This window comes from Kogia breviceps, chromosome 14 (genome assembly GCF_026419965.1).
Source record: "Kogia breviceps isolate mKogBre1 chromosome 14, mKogBre1 haplotype 1, whole genome shotgun sequence".
In the NCBI taxonomy this organism is placed as follows: domain Eukaryota; kingdom Metazoa; phylum Chordata; class Mammalia; order Artiodactyla; family Physeteridae; genus Kogia; species Kogia breviceps.
In genome coordinates this window covers 26708336-26728664 of record NC_081323.1, presented here as the reverse complement: position 1 = coordinate 26728664, position 20329 = coordinate 26708336, and the positions used below count along the sequence as shown (strand labels likewise).

Here is a 20329-nt window from a genome sequence, read left to right as displayed (position 1 = left end):
GTGATTCAGCTTAGGGATAGATAAACCTTTGTGTCTGCTGGGGTCAGGTTGGCACCTTGAGCTGCTTGTGTGCCTTTGGTGTGAGCCTTCTGCCACAACACCTGGGCTCAGGATCAGGCGTGTCCTCAGTGTTGGCAGTGCTGGGGCCCCACCATCCCCACAAGCGCTCCCCTGCTGCCCAGTGGCCATGCTCCCGGGCCCTTCGTGACCTCGGGCACCTGCACGGTACTGTACATGTTCCCGGGAGTCACTATACACGAGCAGCAAGGAACCACAAGGACCTTTTCCCCACGGTGGGAAGGGAAGTGATTGCTGTGGGGGGTTTGCAGAAAGGCAGCAATTATTTTGAAATAGTGGCAGGTTGGGGGTTGGCTGTTCCTTTGGATGTCCTTGTAGAACTGCACTGTGGTTGATGTTCTGCCAAGAACAAGCAGAACAAAACAGAAACAGTTCCCACCTCTGGAGCAGAAGCTTCATGATCGGGCGGCTCTGAGGTATCTCCGGGCCCTGGGGAAGCTCTGACGCCCCTCCCTTGCTCAAAGTTTGTTTTTGTTTTTAATTAATTTTAAATTATTTTTAATTAATTTTAAAATTTTATTTATTATTTATTTATTTATTTTTGGCTGCGTTGGGTCTTCATTGCTGCGTGCGGGCTTTCTCTAGTTGTGGCGAGCAGGAGCTACTCTTTGTTATGGTGCGTGGGCTTCTCATTGCAGTGGCTTCTCTTGTTGCGGAGCACATGGGCTCAGTAGTTGTGGCTCGTGGGCTCTAGAGCGCAGGCTCAGTAGTTGTGGCACACGGGCTTAGTTGCTCTGCGGCATGTGGGATCTTCGTGGACCAGGGCTCGAACCCATGTCCCCTGCATTGGCAGGTGGATTCTCAACCACTGTGCCACCAGGGAAGCCCCTCAAGGGTTTTTTAAATTATTTTTTTTTAACTGTTTATTTGGAACTAAATATAGACTCACAAGATATTACAAAAAGCTTGCAGTGCTTTCCCCCGGGCCCAGTGGTGACGTCCCTGGGGCCAGCACATTATCAGAGGTGGGAGCTAGATGTTGGCACAGTGCTGATCACTGTGCTGCAGACCTGCCTCATTCCTGTTTCGCCAGTTTTCACACGGGCTCCCTTGTCTGTGTGTCTGATGATATGAGAGTCTATCACACGTGGACGTTTGTGCAGCCAGCAGCACAGTTGGCACGGCGACTGACCCACCTGACATGGGCCCATCCTCACTGCCCCACCCCACCCGGCACTGCGGTCCCACCGCCTGCCCTTAGGGACCCGGCTGAGGGGGGTGGAAGTGAGGATTCTCAAGGATCCTCGAGGAGTCAAATAGGTTATCATCTCTCCCTCTGTCCAACTCAGTTTGTTTTTAGGTGAATAAAGTTTTGTTACTTGAGTTGGTTATGCTGGGTATGCCCTTCCTACCCAGGTTTCTCTCCTGAAGATTAGAAACCTTCCCTGGAGAAGGATCACAGTATCTTTCACCTATCTGTTATGAAGTATCTTTAACTTGGAACTCTGTTAATGATTAAAAGGAAAAAAAAAAAAAGAAATTATTCAGAGTAATGCGAGTGAGCCAGTGATTTCTGATTTCTGCGGGAACAGTGAGTGAAGTCGTTGCTCTTAGAGGGATGACGGGAAGCAAAGCTTAGGACCAGTTCTGCTTCAACCTCCAGTCAGAAAACACCAGAGCTGGAACGTCCCGAGCCATCCCTGCTCTGGGACCCTCCGTCTGGAGGGCATTGTTGCCTCACAGGAGCTGAAATGGCTGCTGTGGCTTCTGCCCTTTGGCCCTCATCTTGCTGCCACCCTTCTGCATGAAGCCCGTCAAATATTCAAAGACATTACAAAGCAGAATTCAGTATTTCACTTTTCAGAATTTTTTATTACTGACCCCAGTATAAAAATAACTCTGTGAGGTCAGGCTTTGCCTGAGGTGAGGGCTGCGGCCATTGGTGTTGCTCACCGTGCAGTGTCCTGAGGCCTGGGGTCTGCGTGGCTCAACCCGCAGGACTGGGAAAGCCCAGGTGTGACATTTCCCCACTGCTTCTCTACGTTTGGGAGCTGTGTTTCTTTGGGGCCAGTTTGTGCTTGGTGTTGTCTCCAGACTTCTCCAGGGAGCTGGTGAGAGTGTGTAGGGGAGAGAAAGGGTCCCAGCCGAGGGGGCTGGGTTGCCCATCCTGTCCTCGGAGGGTCCTCCTGAGAGAGCCCGGGGGTGGCATGGCCTGGTGCCAGAGGCTGTGTCTGAACCAGACTGACCCCACGACCATGGGCTCAAGGGAGCCTCAGCCACCTCGCATCCCTGGCGTCCACCCGTTTTCTGAGTTTGACTCTCTGGTCTCCCCATCCATTCTGGGCACTGTCTAATCTCTTTCCAACAAATTCTCTTTCTGCCTACGCTAGCTAAAGTGTTTTTGGCAAACAGGAACCTTGACTGGTGTAGAGAGGTTGGGTAGATGCCTGGGTGCCTTGGATGGGAGGGGGTCTCTGCCCGGGTGCCTTGGATGGGAGGGGTCTCCAGTCCCAGCCCCTCCTCTAGACCACACCGCCACCTGTGGTGACTTAGATTAGATAGGGAATCATTCCTAAACTGTGACCTTCCTTTTAAACAAGTATCCCCACTGCCAAGAAAAAAAAAAAAAGCCAGACTGGATTTGGGTCACATTTGGTTAGAAGAACCAGAAAAGGCTTCATAAATAAGATGGCATTTTCCATGGGCCTTGAGGGGTGGGTAGGGTTTGAGGGGGAAGGATGTTTTAGGTGGACTTAGACACAAGGAAGTGTTAGGATTAGGCTTTTCAGGGACACCGGAGGGTCTACAACCCATCATGGGGGCCACAGCTGTGGGGGTAGCAGGTGACAACCTCCCGAACATAGTTTTTTCATGTATGCCTTTAGACACTTGAAGGGCTTACATATAGGTAAAAGGGTTAGATATTATTCCAAAGCACAGAATCTGGATCAGGGGACGGTTACAGGAGAGCAGATTTTAGTTCAGAATATGGCAAATTCCTAGTAACCAGGACTGTGCAGCATGTAGGGCTTGGCTCCATATTCCAGGAGTGGAGGTGTCCCCAGAAGGGACAGGAAAAGGCCAAGAAAGCAGTGTTCCCACTTCATTCATGTGCCACTCAGGATTGTGCCATACTCACAGCATAACTACACAGTTATTTTTATTTAGTACTTTTCTTTAATCAACTCACTTTTTCTAGTTAAATACACTTTAAGAGAAAACACCAGGGCTTCCCTGGTGGCACAGTGGTTGAGAATCCGCCTGCCAATGCAGGGGACACGGGTTCGTGTCCCGGTCCGGGAAGATCCCACATGCCGCAGAGTGGCTGGGCCCGTGTGAGCTATGGCCACTGAGCCTGTGCGTCCGGAGCTTGTGCTCCGCAACGGGAGAGGCCACAACAGTGAGAGGCCCACGTACCACCAAAAAAAAGAAAACACCAGAGAGTCCGGGGGCACAGAGCTGGAGGAGGGAGCCATGTCCCAAGTACCCATGGCCTGGGCGGTAGCTCTCCCACCCCGGATTCTCACAGCTGAGCTGCTGCCCCAGAAACCAAAATAATGGCTGAAAATATCCATCACTTGGCAAAAGATGTAAACCTACAGGTTCAGGAAGCTGAGCAAACCTTCAGCAGGATAAACCCAAAGAAACCCATGCCAAGACACATTGTAATTAAACTTCTGAAAACTAAAGACAAAGAAAAAAATTTGGAAGCAGCAAGAGAGATTGACATCTGAGTTACGGGGAAAAACAATTCAAAGGACAGCAGATTTCTCACTGGAAACTGTGAAGGCCAGAAGGAAGTGGCATCATGTTTTTCAAGGACTGAAAGAAAAGAACCTATCAAATGTCAAGCACTGAATTCTATATCTGGGGAATTATTCATCAGGAATGATGGAGAAATAAATACATTATCATGTGAAGGAAAATGAATTGGTTGCCAGCAAACCTGCTCTAAGAGAATGACTGAAGGAGATTCTTGAAACGTAAAGGAAATGTTAAGAGAAGGATTCTTAGAACATTAGGAAGAAAGAACAACAGGAAAAGCAAAAATACGAGTAAATATAATAGACTTTCATTCTCTTGAGTTTTCTAAATTATGTTTGATGAATGAAGCAAAAATATAACACTGATGTGTAGATGTATGTAGAGGAGATATTTAACACAATTCTATTACACACAGACTGGTAAAGGCTTAAAGCAGGGACATGAGGTCTCTACACTTCACTTGAACTAGGAAAATGCTGACAGCAGGAGACTGTGATAAGTTAGGTGTGTCTAATAATGTCCAGATCAACCACTAAAAATCTGCAGCGAAACACGCTAAAGTACCTAGATAATTAAAACTGGAATTGTAAATAATGTTTCCCTTCTTCATAAAGTAATCCACAGGAAGTCAGGAAGAACAAAAGTAAGAAACAAAAAACAGAACAAACAACAAAAGGCAGAATAAAGGCCTAATATATGGATAATTTCCTTAAAAGTAAGTGGTCTGAAAATACAGATTTGCCGAGTGGATTTGAAAAAAAAAAAAAACATGATCCAGGGACTTCCCTGTCAGTCCAGTGGTTAGGACTCAGTGCTTTCAGTGCCGTGGCCCAGGTTCGATCCCTGGTTGGGGAACTAAGATCCTGCAAGCCATGTGGCACTGCCAAAAGAAAAAAAAAAGATCCTTGTGCTGTCTAAAAAAAACCTACTTCAGGACTTCCCTGGTGGCTCAGTGGTTAAGAATCCGCCTGCCAGTGCAGGGGACACGGGTTCGAGCCCTGGTCCGGGAAGATTCCACATGCCGCGGTGCAACTAAGTTCATGAGCCACAACTGCTGAGCCCGCGCGCCAAAAAAGAAAAAAAAAAAAAAAAACCTACTTCAAATATATGATATAGGCAGATTGAAAATAAAAGGATGGAAAAAGATATACCATGCAAACATTAAGAGAAGATAAGAACTATTAATGAGGGCTTCCCTGGTGGCGCAGTGGTTGAGAGTCTGCCTGCTGATGCAGGGGACACAGGTTCGTGCCCTGGTCCAGGAGGATCCCACATGCCGCGGAGCGGCTGGGCCCGTGAGCCATGGCCGCTGAGCTTGCGCATCCGGAGCCTGTTCTCTGCGACAGGAGAGGCCGCAACAGTGAGAGTCCCGCGTACCACCAAAAAAAAAAACTATTAATGTCAGATAGACTTTAGAGGGAGCATTACTTAGGGACGGGGCGGGGGGCATTGTGCAATGATAAAAAGGCTGAGCCACACAGAAAATACAGCAATCCTACATATGTTAGCAAAAAACTACAAAGCTGCCATTTCTTTAAAAACTGAGTTGGCTGTCTGTATCCCCTGTTCTCCATCTGTGAATTCAACCAGCTGCAGATTGAAAGTATTCCAGGTGGAAAAATCCAGAAAGTTCCAAAAAGCGAAACTCGAGTTCAATGCACACTGGCAACTGTTTACATAGCATTTACAGTGTACTGGGTATTATAGGTTATCTAGAGATGATTTAAGGTGTACGGCGAGGGGTGTGTGTCTAGGGTTATGTGCATCCCATTTGATGTAAGGGACTTGAGCATCTGTGGATACTGAGGGACGACTACTCAGCAATACAAGGAATCAACTGTATTCATACAGCAGCAACACAGAGGGACCTCAAGGGCATTGTGTTGAGTGAAAAAAGCCAATTTCAAAGTTCACATACTATGTTATTCCATTTCCATCACATTTCCCAAATGACAGAATTTTAGAAGTGAAGAACAGGTTGGTGGTTGCCAGGGGAGAGGGATGGTGGGTGTGGTTCTTTGTGGTGATGGATTATAGTTCTGTATCTTGATATACATGAATCTACACAGGGAACGCCATGGCATAGAACTACGATGTCGCTCTCCTGGTTTTGATATGGTTCTGCAGTTGTGCTGTAACCGCTGGGGAAGGCTGAGACGGGGCCTCTCGGTATGATCTTCGCAACTTCCTATAAAGCAGTAACTTCAAAATAAACAGTTAAGGAAAGAACCTTTATCAGTTACCAGAAATCTAAGACCACTGTCACCATAAACAGAAAGACATCCATAAAAAATACAGAGATAACTAGAAATAAAAATGTTCACACCTGGCACCACCTAAATTGTCTTGTGTGCTGCCAGTAGTGTAGGACCCAGGCTTTGTGAAGCCCCCTTACAGAGGGGTGGGAGGTCATGGGACTTCACTGGAGGACTTGGGACCCTTCGGTGCAAAGAGACTGTGTTCCTTAGTGAACACAGGTTCAGGTTCTCAGGATCTCAAACATAGACCCCTCAACTCCTTGGGCAGCTCCAGGCTTGAAACACCTCGTTTAACAGGAAAAGAGGGCGCTGGTGAGATGCCTGAGATCTCTGTGTCTGGAGAAGAGAAGGAGCAGCACAGGGAGAGGGTGGTGACAACGATGGAGGGAGTCGTCCCCATGCGCCCCCACCGCACACTGAGCCCCGAGCTTTACATGCACTACCCAAACCTTCCCAACAACCTAATAGGAAAAAGAAACTGAGGAAAGCCACAGTCTAGAGGCAGAGCTCACTACCAAACCCAGCTTCAAAATCTGCTCTTTCTCACTATCCTGTACCTTACGTACATGCATTTAGGGTTCTTTTATTTTGGTGCTAATCTCTCTCTCTTTTTTAACCACCAAAGCATTTTTATTTTTGTCACTGACAACGTACACAACGGTGGAATTGTACTATTACTTTGCTTGACTTCCTTAAATATTACTTATGCATGTATGTTTAAGAAAAGTAATACCTTGAAGAAGTATTCTGTGAACATAACCCCTCTCAATATGTTTTCCTGCTTTGTTTCATACATAAATAGCATTTTACAAAGTTATGAATAAAACTCTGAACTCTTATGGCCTAAAAGTATGTGTAGTTTCTGGACCTTGACAAGATGTTCTCTTTATGATTTTACAGCTAACATAACACTGTTTTTTAAAATTGAAGGATAGTTGATTTATAATGTGTTAATTTCTGCTGTACAACAAAGTGATTCAGTTATACATATATATGTATGCCTTTTTAAATATTATTTTCCTTTATGGTTTATTATAAGATATTGACTATAGTTCTGTGTGCTATACAGTGAGACTTTGTTGTTTATCCAATCTATATATAAAAGCTTACATGTGCTGACCCCAAACTCCCAATCCATCCCTCCTCCAACCCCCTCCCCCTTGACAATCACCAGTCTTCCTCTGTGATTCTGTTTCATAGATAGGTTCATTTGCATCATATTTTAGATTCCACATGTAATATGGTATTTGTCTTTCTCTTTCTGACTTACTTCACTTAGTATGATAATCTCTAGGTCCATCCATGTAGCTACATATGGCATCATTTCATTCTTTTTTATGGCTGAGTGGTATTCCATTATATATATGTACTGCATTTTCTTTATCCATTCATCTGTCAATGGACATTTAGGTTGTTTCCATGTCTTGGCTATTGTAAATAGCATTGCTGTGAACATTGGGGTGCATGTATCTTTTTTTTTTGGCCTCACCACACAGCTGGCAGGATCTTAGTTCCCCAACCAGGGATTGAACCCAGGCCACCGCAGTGAAGGCGCTGAGTCCTAACCACTGGACCATCAGGGAATTCCCTGTATCTTTTTTTTTTTAATAAATTGATTTTATTTATTTTATTTTTGGCTGTATTGGGTCTTTGTTGCTGCACGTGGGCCTTCTCTAGTTGTGGCAAGTGGGGGCTGCTGTTCATTGCGGTGCGCAGGCTTCTCACTGCGGTGGCTTCTCGTTGCGGAGCCTGGGCTCTAGGCGCATGGGTTTCAGTAGTTGTGGCCTATGGGCTCAGTAATTGTGGCTTGCGGGCTCTAGAGTGCAGATTCAGTCGTTGTGGCACACGGTCTTAGTTGCTCCACGGCATGTGGGATCTTCCCGGATGAGGACTCGAACCTGTGTCCCTTGCATTGACAGGTGGATTCTTAACCACTGTGCCACCAGGGAAGCCCCATTCCCTGTATCTTTTTTTATTTTTATTTTTATTTTTATTTTTTTGCGGTACACGGGCCTCTCACTGTTGTGGCCTCTCCTGTTGCGGAGCACAGGCTCCGGACATGCAAGCTCAGCGGCCATGGCTCACAGGCCCAGCTGCTCTGCGGCATGTGGGATCTTCCCGGACCGGGGCACGAACCCATGTCCCTCGTATCGGCAGGCGGACTCTCAACCACTGCGCCACCAGGGAGGCCCCCCTGTATCTTTTTGAATTATAGTTTTTTCTGGGTATATACCCAGGAGTGGGATTGCTGGATCATATGGTAATTCTATTTTAGTCTTCTGAGGAACCTCCAACACTGTTTTCCACAGTGGCTGTAATGTACGCTATTTGCAGTGTTTATCATGGGTCAAATGACTTATCATCACAAGTTACTGCATGAGTTCTGCCAACGACAGACCTTCCAGTTCAGTTAGTAAAGATGCCATGTGTTAAAAAGTCAAAATGGGGACTTCCTTGGTGGTCCACTGGTTAAGACTCCGTGCTCCCAATGCAGGGGACGTGGGTTCAATCCTTGGTCAGGGAACTAGATCCTGCATGCCGCAATTAAAAGATTCCCGCATGCCACAGCTAAAGATCCTGCATGCCTCAACGAAGAGCCTGTGCAGCCAAATAAATAAATAAATAGATAAATATATATATTTTTAAAAGTCAAACTGGCCAAGAGACATCATTATTATTTATTTTATTTATTTATTTTTCTGGCTGCACCTCATGGCGTGCGGAACTTCCCCGACCAGGGATCAAACCCAGGCCCCCTGCATTGGGAGCACGGAGTATTACCCACTGGACCACCAGGGAAGTCCTCCCATGAAATTCTGTTACAGGAACAGAATCAATACGCTCCTAAATTTTCCAAATTTTATTTTGAACCACCACTTTGATTAGTTAAAACTTCCAGAATAAAAGTAATGACACACAAAAATGATCTTAGAAAGGCACACTTACAATTCCTGGCACAGAACATTTGATTTTTAGTTTTTGAATGACTGGAAATCATTATTTCTTAAGAAAATATTAACATATTTGTTGAAAGTGATTTATTAGGTAAGTGAAAATGAATCTTGCACGTTGGCTATGTTTCATTTTATATAATGAGTAATTTTTTAGGTCTTCTCTTATAGGGTATAAAACTTAGAAAAACATTCTCAAACTAATATGCTTATGAGAATTAAATGATTCAAGCTACAAATAAAATACTAAGCTAAGATTAAGGTGGGTATCCCATTGGCGATTTTATTTTATTATTTTTGTAAATTTATTTATTTATTTATGGCTCCGTTGGGTCTTTGTTGCTGCACGCAGGCTTTCTCTAGTTACGGTGAGCTGGGGCTACTCTTTGTTGCAGTGTGCAGGCTTCTCATTGCGGTGGCTTCTCTTGTGGAGCACAGGCTCTAGGTGCATGGGCTTCAGTAGTTGTGGCACACGGGCTCAGTAGTTACGGCTCGTGGGCTCTGGAACACAGCCTCAGTAGTTGTGACACACGGGTTTACTTGCTCCGTGGCATGTGGGATCTTTCCAGAACAGGGCTCAAATCTGTGTCCCCTGCATTGGCAGGCAGATTCTTAACCGCTGCACCACCAGGGAAGTCCCCTCATTGGCGATTTTAAACGAGTTTCTCACAAATTCTTTTTGATCTCAGATCAGTTTATGACCTCAACAGATGTCTTAGTGGCTTATTCACAGTTTTAGAAGCCAACGTCTGCTGGTTAAAAAGGTGGTTCCTGCAGGGATGTTTATCGCAACATGACCCTGAACCAGGTCAGCCCACGGGGTGCTGGTTTCGCGGGGCTGCCTTGGCCCCTACAGAGGGGGCTGGCCTCCTGAAGCCTCTGTCCGTCCTCCATCAGGTCTGTGATGGGTCTTATTTTGTCCTCCCCTGCATGCGGGCTTGGCCAGACCGTAGTTGCTGACCTGACTCCCCAGCTGTGTTGCTATGGACTGTTTGGAGAGAGTTTCCCTTTCTGCTTCTACATCCAGATGGGTGGCGGCATGGGGAGGGGGTTCACTCCACCCTCACTGGGGGACCAACAGCATTCCTTGTGTTCCGTCTGTGATGCACCATTGGTCTGACTTAACAAGGAAACCTGTTAAGTTATGAACCCAAACTATTCTCTAGCAGGGACTAGAGAATAGTTTGGGCTCTTATTTCCTTTAATTTTCAGAGGTCAGGTTTATAACTTGATTATTCTACTCACGTTTTAAAACACACTTTATGGTTTTCAGTGCACAGAATATTTCTGGAGGGAGCCATCAGAAACTAGTACCACGCTTCTCCTTTTGAGCCTGGGGGCTACAAGAGGAAGGGCAGTTATGCTTTTATATCTTTCACACGTTGTATCACATAAATTTATTGCTGACTTAAAAAAAAAAAAAAACCAAACTACATCAGTAACTGTTTTGCACTGTCCTTGTTTCTTAGCTTAGGGAGTCAAAGACTGATTAGGAAAAGGAGTGATTTAACTTACTAGCTTGGAGTCGGCATTGGAGTTTACTTTACTAAGCTTGCCGAGAACTCTAAGGACAAGAACCCACAGGCAGCTGGATGGAGGGAAGAGGCTCTTCCTCCCTTTGCTTTGCTTTCCTCCAGGCTGGCAATGGGGAGGTGGCGTCTCCATGCCAGGGCAGGAGGCAGGAAGAATCTAGCCATGTGATGGTGAGAGTGGGGTGACCCCAGCAAAAGGGCAGACTCTTGGGCCAGCGCTTTTTCCCGTGGCTGGACCTGGGAGTCGCCTCCTGCCCGGCCCCACCCAGACAGGCTGATTTGATCTGGTGGTGAATGTGCCCAAGGTGAGGATCATGGCTCGGGAGGGACCTCTGTGCTCACCCCGCCCCCCACCCGTGTTCACAGACTGCCTGGTTGCATTTCACCAACGCTTTAAATCCCCACATGCGCCTGCGTTTGTGAAAGCGGATTCCCTGTGCAGACCTGGTCTCCAGGTGTGCCAGCCAAGAATGAGGTCTGGGAAACAGGGTTGTAGGTGGGATGTGAGTGGTTGTCATTTTGAGCAGGTGCCCTCGTGCTTGCACAGCCGTGGTTCAGAGAGCTTGAGTTTCTGACCCAACGTTCTAAAGCTCTTACAAAAGAGAACTTTATAGATAGAGCTTTTAAAATCAGTAATTTTAGCATTCTGGTCTCCCATTCAGTTTTCTTTCCTTTGCTAAAAGAATCTATGCATGTTAAATATTTCACACACCCCTTGCTGGGACCACAGAGGCTGGATGCGCCAGGTAGATCCAGGCTCTGCTGCCGGCTCTTTCCCATCCCTCCCAGATGGGCCCCCACCTCCTGCCCCACGGGTAAGATGCTTGGGCTTGAGGAGGCCCCTGGTCATGAGTCCTTGTTTGATTTCCTGTGTCCAGCTCATTACCTTGACAGGCTCAGCTTTTCTGACTGCAGGATGTTAAAACTCATGTCTCAGCACTAGGGGGAGGCACAGAGATTTGTTTGGTTTTCTTTTTAAATTGTGGTAACATACACACAACGTGAACTTTACCGTTACTGACATTTAGTACACACATTGGGTTTTGCAGCCATTGTTACCATCCCAGAAGGAAGGCTCACCTATTAGCACTCCCCCCAGCCCCTGGCACCCACTTATCTACTTTCTGCCTCCAGGGATCTGCCTGTTCTGGACATTTCGTATAAATGGAGTCGTACAATACGTGACCTTCTGTGTCTGTATAATCTCACCAAGCATCATGTTTTTGAGGTTCGTCCATGCTATCGCCTGTGTCAGAACTTCACTCCTTTTCATGGCTGTGTAATAGTCCACAGTGTGGGCAGACCCCATTCTGTTTATCCATCACCTGTTGATGGATAGTGGGGTTATTTGGAACAATGAAGCTCAGAGCATTTGTGTACAGGTGTTTGTGTAAGTCCCTGTTCTCGGGTCTCCTGGAAAGACATCTAGGAGTGGAGCTGCTTGGGTCGGACAGTTGCTCCATGTTTGACCATCTGAGGAACTGTCAGCCGTTTCCACAGCGGCTGCTGTGTTTCCTCCTCGCCGCTGTGCACAACTGTGTTTCCCAGGGTTTCCACTCCTCACCCACCCCTGCCATTTTACATTTTATTGCTAAAGCTGCTCTAGTGGCTGTGTACACGGGCTTTTAAATGAATTATTTTTATTAAATAATAGAGAAAAACAGTTAAAGTCAGAAGGTAAAACGTTTATAGAGAAAACCAGCATTCTGTTGTCTCTTCCCGCCTCCCTAACCCACCCCTTCCCAGAGGGAGCCCTTCCCTCTGCCCTGGTTTTAACCACTGGCACAGCCTCCCTCTCTGGTAGACGAGGCTTATAACCCACTCAGACCCTTTGATCCCTTGCAGCCTCTCAATATAATTTGTGTTAGTTAGGACACTGGTTTGGCTGTTTAAAAAGGACCAAAATAACAAATATCTTGCCTTATACCAGGCAGAAGTTTGTTTCTTTCTCACACAATGAAGAGCACAAAGCTTGGTGATGGAGGTTTCCAGCTGTCAGGCCCACTCTGTCTGTGGTTCAACTTCAGAAGTGTTTTCCGTCTTATTTTCCGAGGTGGCCACCCCAGGTTTCCTCTCCGACAGGCCCGATGCTGCCAGCAGGAGGGGCAGGAAGGAGGGAGGTCGTCCCCCATCCCACCCCACCCCCGCGTGACTTTACCTTGTTACCAATAATAATTAGCTTGAGTGCTCACTGTGTGTCAGATACTGTTATAAGTGCTTTTGTGCATTTACTGCTTTAACCCTCAGTCTTGTAAATGCTGTTGTTTTCCTTTCACAGGGAAGGACACAGCAGCTCGCTTGGGTCACCCGGTGAGTAAGTGCAGCCCCCTCCCTGGAGGGCTGACCCCGACTCGGGGCGGGAGGCCGGTCAGAGGTGCATCAGTTAATAGTTAATGTTTAATGCGTGCTCTGCCGTAGTCTAAGCCCAGCCGGCCTGCCCGGGTCAGCAGGCAGGAGCTGCAGAGCGTAGAGGGAAACCTGTCCTGTGTGCTGCCTCTGTGCGCCCTCTGCCCTTCTGAGTTAGAGGCCTTCTCCAGTGGAGTCTGTGACACCCTTTCTTGGGCTGATGGGCCGCGGTCACAGCCGCCCCTGGGGCTCCTGACCGCCTCTCCTGTGTCGCCACCACAGTGGCCAAGAGGTGAGCTTGAGGGTGTGCACACGATGACGGACAGCAAGGACTTAGAAGCCGAGATCCACCCCCTGAAGAAGGAGAACAGGAAGGTGCAGGAACATCTGGGAAACCCAGCGGGAAAGGAAACCAGCGTGAAGCCGCCCCCGCAGTCCCGCCTCTCCCGGTGCCGGATGGTGGCCTTTTTTCTTTCGCTGTTCATCTGCCTTTTCGTGGTGTTCGTGGTTTCTTTCATCATCCCATGTCCAGACCGGCCAGCGTCACAGGGGGTGTGGAGGATCGATTACAAGGCAGCAGGTGCGGGTGGCTTGTGGGGCAGGGGCGCCGAGTGTCCCCGGGTCCCCTGGAGTCTGGGGGCCAGGGGCCGCCTCTCAGGGAAACAGGAGCGTCCTCAGGAAGGATGGGAGGGGGGTCAGGAAAGGAAAGTGGCCCATTTGGTTACTTTTCTGAATTAAAAAACGTTAGTAAAACAGAGCAACTGGCAGAATAGATGTAGCGGAGGCCGTTCTAAATGTGAAAATGAGGCAGCAGATTTGTGGCTGGGTCTCCCTGACATGCTCCAGCCGAGTTTCCAGTCCGCCCCACCGCAGTCGAGCACACTTGATTTCTGTCTCGTAAAATCTTGGCCTTTATGGGAGCTGCTGAGTCAGCTTTCCTCTGGGCACTTCCCTGCCTGTTGGGAGTTGTCCCCACATCAGCAGGCGTGGGTGCTGACAGCCTCGCAATGTTTCTTTGCACAGACTTGAAGCCCTCTCTGGTGGAATAAGGGGAATTTCTTGTTTAAGCCCCACCGACGGTCAACTGTGTTCAGAATTTGGTGCCTAATTTTGAGAGGGTGAAGTAATACGTTTGTGTTTATTTTTGGCAGCTTAATTGAGATATAATTTATTATCGTAATATTCACTTGCTTTGAGCATACGATTCGATGATTCTTAGTCAGTTTAAGACTTGAGCACTGGGACTTCCCTGGTGGTCCAATGGTAAAGAATCTGCCTTACAATGCAGGGAATGCAGGTTCAATCCCTGGTCAGGGAACTAAGATCCCACATGCCGCGGGGACAACTAAGCCCACGAGCTACAATTGCTGAGCTTGCGCACCTCAACTAGAGAGCCCATGTGCTGCAACTAAGACCCAACACAGCCAAAAATTAATTAATTAAAGAATATTATTTTAAAAATAATAAGATAAACTTGTTAAAAAAAGAAAAAAAAGACTTGAACACCTGTGCAGCTGTCACCACAATCCAGTGTTTAGCACATCCATCATCTCTACACGATTCCTTTCCCGCAGGCCCCAGCCCTGCCTCCAGCCCCGGAGCTGCCAGTGGGCTTCCCGCCTCTATACACTTGCTGTTCCTGGACGCTTCATGTAAATGAAATCATGTAAAATGCATCTTTGGCCTCTCTCACTCACGTGAGTTCATCCATGTGGTAGCATGTTCCTTTGTGTGGACAGACCAGAGTATTCATCCATTGACCAGTTGGTGAACATTTGCATCGTTTTCAGTTTCAGACTGTTAGGAGTAACACTGCTGTGAATATTTGTGTACAAATCTTTGTGTGGACATATGCCTTATTTCTCTTGGGTAGGTTGCCAGGAGCAGAACTCTTGAACCTCGTGGTAAGTTTGTGTTTGACTCCTGTCACTTCCAGGCCTTCCCCAGCAGCTGTACCGTTTCATGTCCCCACTGGCTGTGTGGGAGAGGATTCTGGCTTCTCCACATCCTAGCCAACACTTGTCATTATCTTTTTTTTTTTAAATTAATTAATTTGTTTGTTTGTTTGTTTTTGGCTTCATTGGGTCTTTGTTGCTGCGCAAGGGCTTTCTCTAGTTGCAGTGAGCGAGGGCCACTCCTCGCCATAGTGTGCAGGCTTCTCATTGCAGTGGCTTCTCTTGTTGTAAAGCATGGGCTCCAGGCATGCAGGTTTCAGTAGTTGTGGTGCACGGGCCCAGTTGCTCCGCGGCATATGGGATCCTCCCAGACCAGGGCTTGAACCCATGTCCCCTGCATTGGCAGGTGGATTCTTAACCACTGCACCACCAGGGAAATCTCTGTCTTTTTTAGTGTAGCCTTCCTAGTGGGTGTGAAGTGGTACCTGATTGCATTTATAGTTTGCATTTCCCTGGTGACTAATGATGTTCACGTGGGGTGTTATTAGCCATTCTTACATCATCTTTGGTGAATGTCTATTCAAATCTTCCACTCACTTAAAAATATGATTTTTTTTTTTTTTTTTTTTTTTTTTTTTGCGGTGCGCGGGCCTCTCACTGTTGCGGCCTCTCCCATTGCGGAGCACAGGCTCCGGATGCGCAGGCTCAGCGGCCATGGCTCACGGGCCCAGCCGCTCCGCGGCATGTGGGATCTTCCCAGACTGGGGCACGAACCCATGTCCTCTGCATCGGCAGGCGGACTCTCAACTACTGTGCCACCAGGGAAGCCCAAAATATGATTGTTTTATTATTGAGTTATAAAAGTTCTTTTAACACAACATTGTAAATCAACTGTATGTCAAAAAAATTTTAAGTTCTTTATATGTTCCAGGTACAAGTCTTTCATCACATGTGATTTATGAATATTTGTGACCCATCTGGGGCTTGTTTTTTTATTTTCTGTAGGGTGTCTGCCTGCTGAAGCACAAAAGTTTCAAATTTTGATGAAGTCAAACGTATCATTTTTTAAGCATGTATTGTGCTTTTGGTGTCTAAGAACTCTTTGCCTAATTTAAGGTCATGAAGATTTTCTCCTGTTTTTTCTTCGAGAAGCTTTAGAGTTCTCGCTCTGCTGTTTAGGCCTGTGATCCATTTTGAGGTCGTTTTTGTGTAGAGTGTTTGGTGGAAGCAAGTGGCAGGATTTCTAGCAACGGTAACACATGCCTCCCGCCCAGCAGGACCGTCTCAGAGGCACAGGGGCACCTCTCTGCTCTCGGCACTGACGCTGCAGAGCTCCCGTGAGTCTGGGGGTGGGAGGTGTGCATGTCAACAGTGTCGGGAACGTGGTCCTTCCCCCACTGAGTGGCCTGGTGCCTTTGCTGAAACGCATTCAACCGTCAGTTGTGTTCTGTCCTTCTGCATCCTTACACCAGTGCCACATCGTCTTGATTTCCACAGCTCCACAGATGGAAGTCTTCCAACTCTGTTCCCTTATTTCTCCTCAACATTGCTTTGGCTCTTTGGGTCCTTGGCATTTTTATAAAATTTTAGGAGCAGCTTGTCAATTTCTGTAAAAAAGGCTTCTTGGGTTTTAACAGAAATTGTGTAGAATCTATACATTAGTTTGGGTAGAGTTGCATCGTAACAGTATCCAACCTTACAGTCCCCATATAGGGGATATGTCTCCATTTGTTTAGATCTTTAATTTCTCTGAACAATGTTTTACAGTGTTCAGTGGGAAAGTCCTGTACTTCTTTTATTAAATTTATTCCAAAATGTTCTCTTTTTTTTAATGAGTACTTTTATCTAAGCATATTTTTAAATTTTATTGAATATAGTTGATTTACAATGTTGTGTTAATTTCTGCTTTACAGCAAAATGAGTCAGTTGTACATATATATATAATCTTTTTCATATTCTTTCCATTATGGTTTATCCTAGGATATTGAATATAGTTCCCTGTGCTATGCAGTAGGACCTTGTTGTTTATCCATCCTATACGTAATAGTTTGTGTCTGCTAACACCAAACTCCCAATCCACCCCTCACCCACCACTGAATGTTCTCTTTGATGCTCTTGTGATAGGAATTGTTGTGTGAATTTAATTTTCAAGTTCCCTTTGGTAGTTTATAGAAACACTGCTGGTTATTATACGGACCTTTTAAATTGTGGCCTTGAACTCATTAACTAGACTAGTAGGGGTGGGGTGTATGTGTGTATTTAGAATTTCCTACCTACAGAATCATGCAAATATATAAAAAAAAAAAGAGAGAGAGAGAGAGAGACGGTTTTACTTCTTCCTTCCCTTTTATTTCTTTTTCTTGCCTGATTCATTGCTCAAATCTCCAGTACAGTGTCGAACAGATGAGATGAGAGCAGGTATCTTCCTCCCAATCTTGGGAATAAAACATTACATGTTTCAGCAGTAAGTGTGCTAATAGCTGTAGGCTTTTTGTAGATGCCCTTTATCTGTTTGGGTTTTTATCATGAAAAGATGTTGGGTTTTGTCAAATGCTTTTTCTCTGTCTGTGACAACCGTGTGGTTTTTGTCCTTTATTCTGTGAACCTGGCATATCACCTTGATTTTCAGATGTTAAATCAACCTTGCGTTCCTTAGGTAGAACCCACTAGATCATGTTGTACAATCACTTCTTCAGGTTGCTGGGTCCAGTTTGCTAGTTTGTGTCTGTATTAGTGAGGGATATTGAACATAGCTTTCCCTCCCTCCCTTTCTTCCCTTTCTTTCTTTCCTTCTTTCTTTTTTTAGATTATTAGCCCCATTTTATTTTATTTTTTTGGCCATGCCACACAGTTTGTGGGATCTTAGTTCGCTGACCAGGGATCGAACCCATGCCCCCTGCAGTGGAAGCATGGGGTTCTAACCTCTGGGCCTTCAGTGAATTCCAAAACACAGCTTTCTTTTCTGGTGATGACTTTGTCCTCATAGATGTGGAGAGAGCAAGGGCCCTAAGGGCCCTCTCTCGTCTCTCCTGATGGTGGGTGAAGCCTTCAGACTGCCCGGAATATGTGGGGTCTTATCAGAACCAACTAGGGTGTCTCACTTTCTGGCCCGTCTCCCTATGTGTATCTCACCCTGGAGCTGGCTCCAAAGTTGGCCTCCCCTTGGTCTGCCCCGGAGATCACTCCTGTTTTCAGCACCCCTGGCAGGAAGCTGCTGCTTTCTAATATCATCCAGTGTGGTACCTGGCTGATGGAGGGTGAGCATGGGAGCAGCCCAAGGTGAAAGGCCCCAGACGCCTGCTGTTCCAACCCACGGCTCAATAGTGTTTCTTAAATCAGTGCTTCTCGATTCAAGGTGTGCCTTCCGTCTGGTTCCAACGTCCTGAAATGGGTGCTTTTGACAACTTTGCCTCATTTTACTGTTATTTTTGGAGGAGAGGATTTATTTGCCAAGCTCTTCACTCCATGATTCTGGAAGTCTTGTGTCTGGTATTCAGTTTTATTTTTAATTATGGTAAAATACACATCACCCAAAAATCGCCATTTTAAAGTGAACAAATCAGTGGCATTCAAACATTCACAATGCTGCATTGACCATCATCACTATTTTCAAAACCTTTATCATCTCAAACAGATATTCTGTGCCCAACACACAGCAACTCCCATCCTGCCCTCCTGTCCAGCCTCTGGTAACCTCTGTTCCACTTTAGTCTCTAGAATATGCCTGTTCTAAGTACCTCATATAACTGGAATTGTCTGTCTTTTTGTGACTGGCTAATTTCACTGAGCGTAATGTCCTCGAGGTTCATCCATGTTGTAGCGTGTTGCAGAACTTCATTTCTTTTTATGGGTGAATAATACTCCATTGTATGGATGGATCACATTTTGTTTATCCATTCTTCTATCCATGGACACGGGTTATTTTCATCTTTTGGCTGTTGTAAATAATGCTGGTTTGAACATTCATGTACAAGTAACTGTCTGAGTCTCTGCTTTCATCATTTTATTTTTATTTTTGGCTGCGTTGGGTTTTCATTGCCGTGCACTGGCTTTCTCTAGTTGCTGTGAGTGGTGGCTGCTTTTCATTGCAGTGCGTGGGCTTCTCTTGTTGTGGAGCACCGGTTCTAGGGGCGTGGGCTTCAGTAGTTGCAGCACATGGGCTCAGTAGTTGCAGCACACGGGCCCCAGAGCATTTGGGCTTCGGTAGTTGCATCACGTGGGCTCAGTACTTGTGGCACACAGGCTGTAGGGCACGCAGGCTCAGTAGCTGTGGCACACAGGTTTAGTTGCTCCAAGGCATGTGGGATCTTCCCGGACCAGGGATCGAACTCATGTCCCCTGCATTGGCAGGCGGATTCTTAACCACTGCGCCACCAGGGAGGTCCCCTCATGGTTCTGATCTGCATTTCCCTTATTACTAGTGATGTTGAGCATCTTTTCATGTGTTTATGGATTATTTTTATATGTTCTTAGGAGAAACATCTATTCAAGTCTTTTGCCCATTTTTGAATTGGGTGGTTTTTGTTGTTGGGTTGTAGGAGTTCTTTGTATATTCTGGATATTAATCCCTTATCAGAGGTATGGTTTGCAAATATTTTCTCCCTTTCTGTGGTCTGTCTTTTCACTCCCTCAATGGTGTCCTTTTTTTTTTTTTTTTTTTCTTTTTTCCCCAGTACAGGGGCCTCTCACTGTGTGGCCTCTCCTGCTGCGGAGCACAGGCTCCGGACGCGCAGGCCCAGCGGCCGTGGCTCACAGGCCCAGCCGCTTCACGGCACGTGGGATCTTCCCAGACCAGGGCACGAACCCACTTCCCCTGCATCGGCAGGCAGACTCTCAACCACTGCGCCACCAGGGAAGCCCCGTGGTGTTTGATTTTAAAGCATGTAGTTTATCATGAGTCCTTGAATGAAGGAAGGGGTAGCCCCTGTGAGTGTGGACTTGTGGACTCCAGACCCCAGACTGATTAGGGAGGGACTCGGCCCTGAGCAGGTGTGCGGAACGTCCATTCGTGATGCCCAGGTGTCCTTAACAACTGACACCCAAGTGATGAAGAACTGCTGCTGCTCTGAAGGGGTGTGAGGCTGCCAGCCCATGAGGAAGCAGCGCTTCCCTGTGGTCGCTCTGCGGGCAGCTGCACCTGGCACTCAGCCCCACGGCGCCCAGAGTGGGGCGCATCAGGCCTGGCCTGGGAAAGTAGCCAGTGGTTTCCTTTTCAGTCGCCTATGACTTTCTGGCCACAGAAGACGTGAACAAGGACAGGATCCAGGATATTCTCTTTCTTTATAAAAACACCAACGGCAGCAGAAGCAATTTCAGCCTCTCCTGTGCTGATGAAGGTAATTTTGTTTTTACCAAAAAAATGAGGAGCTCCCTGCAGGAGGAGGAATCCCCTCACTCTCTCGGTTTTGGGGGAAGCAGTTGGTGGAACTTCTGGGAACTTTCATGTCACTCCCCTTCCCTGCTGGGCTGCTGACCCCATGGGGTCAACACCAGGGATCCAGGGACGGACCCCAGGGCAGGGCCACAGTACGAGGCTGGCACACTCAGCCCTGCAGACCTGGGTC

General features: G+C 46.8%; 1 protein-coding gene across 7 annotated transcripts in view; it reads left to right on the top strand.

The window, feature by feature from the left end:
* The window catches only part of FAM234A (family with sequence similarity 234 member A), a 31872-nt gene that overhangs the window by 7204 nt on the left and 4339 nt on the right, over positions 1 to 20329 (top strand). For 3 of the 7 annotated variants that reach the window (XM_059036352.2, XM_067013720.1, XM_067013718.1), the window contains exons 2-4: positions 12803 to 12834; positions 13153 to 13450; positions 19982 to 20101. In XM_059036352.2, the coding sequence (XP_058892335.1) occupies positions 13186 to 13450; positions 19982 to 20101 (385 nt within the window). In that variant the 5' untranslated portion in view covers positions 12803 to 12834; positions 13153 to 13185. Of the gene's footprint in view, positions 1 to 3776; positions 4074 to 5852; positions 5953 to 11658; positions 11753 to 12802; positions 12835 to 13152; positions 13451 to 19981; positions 20102 to 20329 lie in introns of those variants that run through there. The other 4 variants (XM_067013716.1, XM_067013719.1, XM_067013717.1 and 1 more) reach the window with 3 other exon arrangements.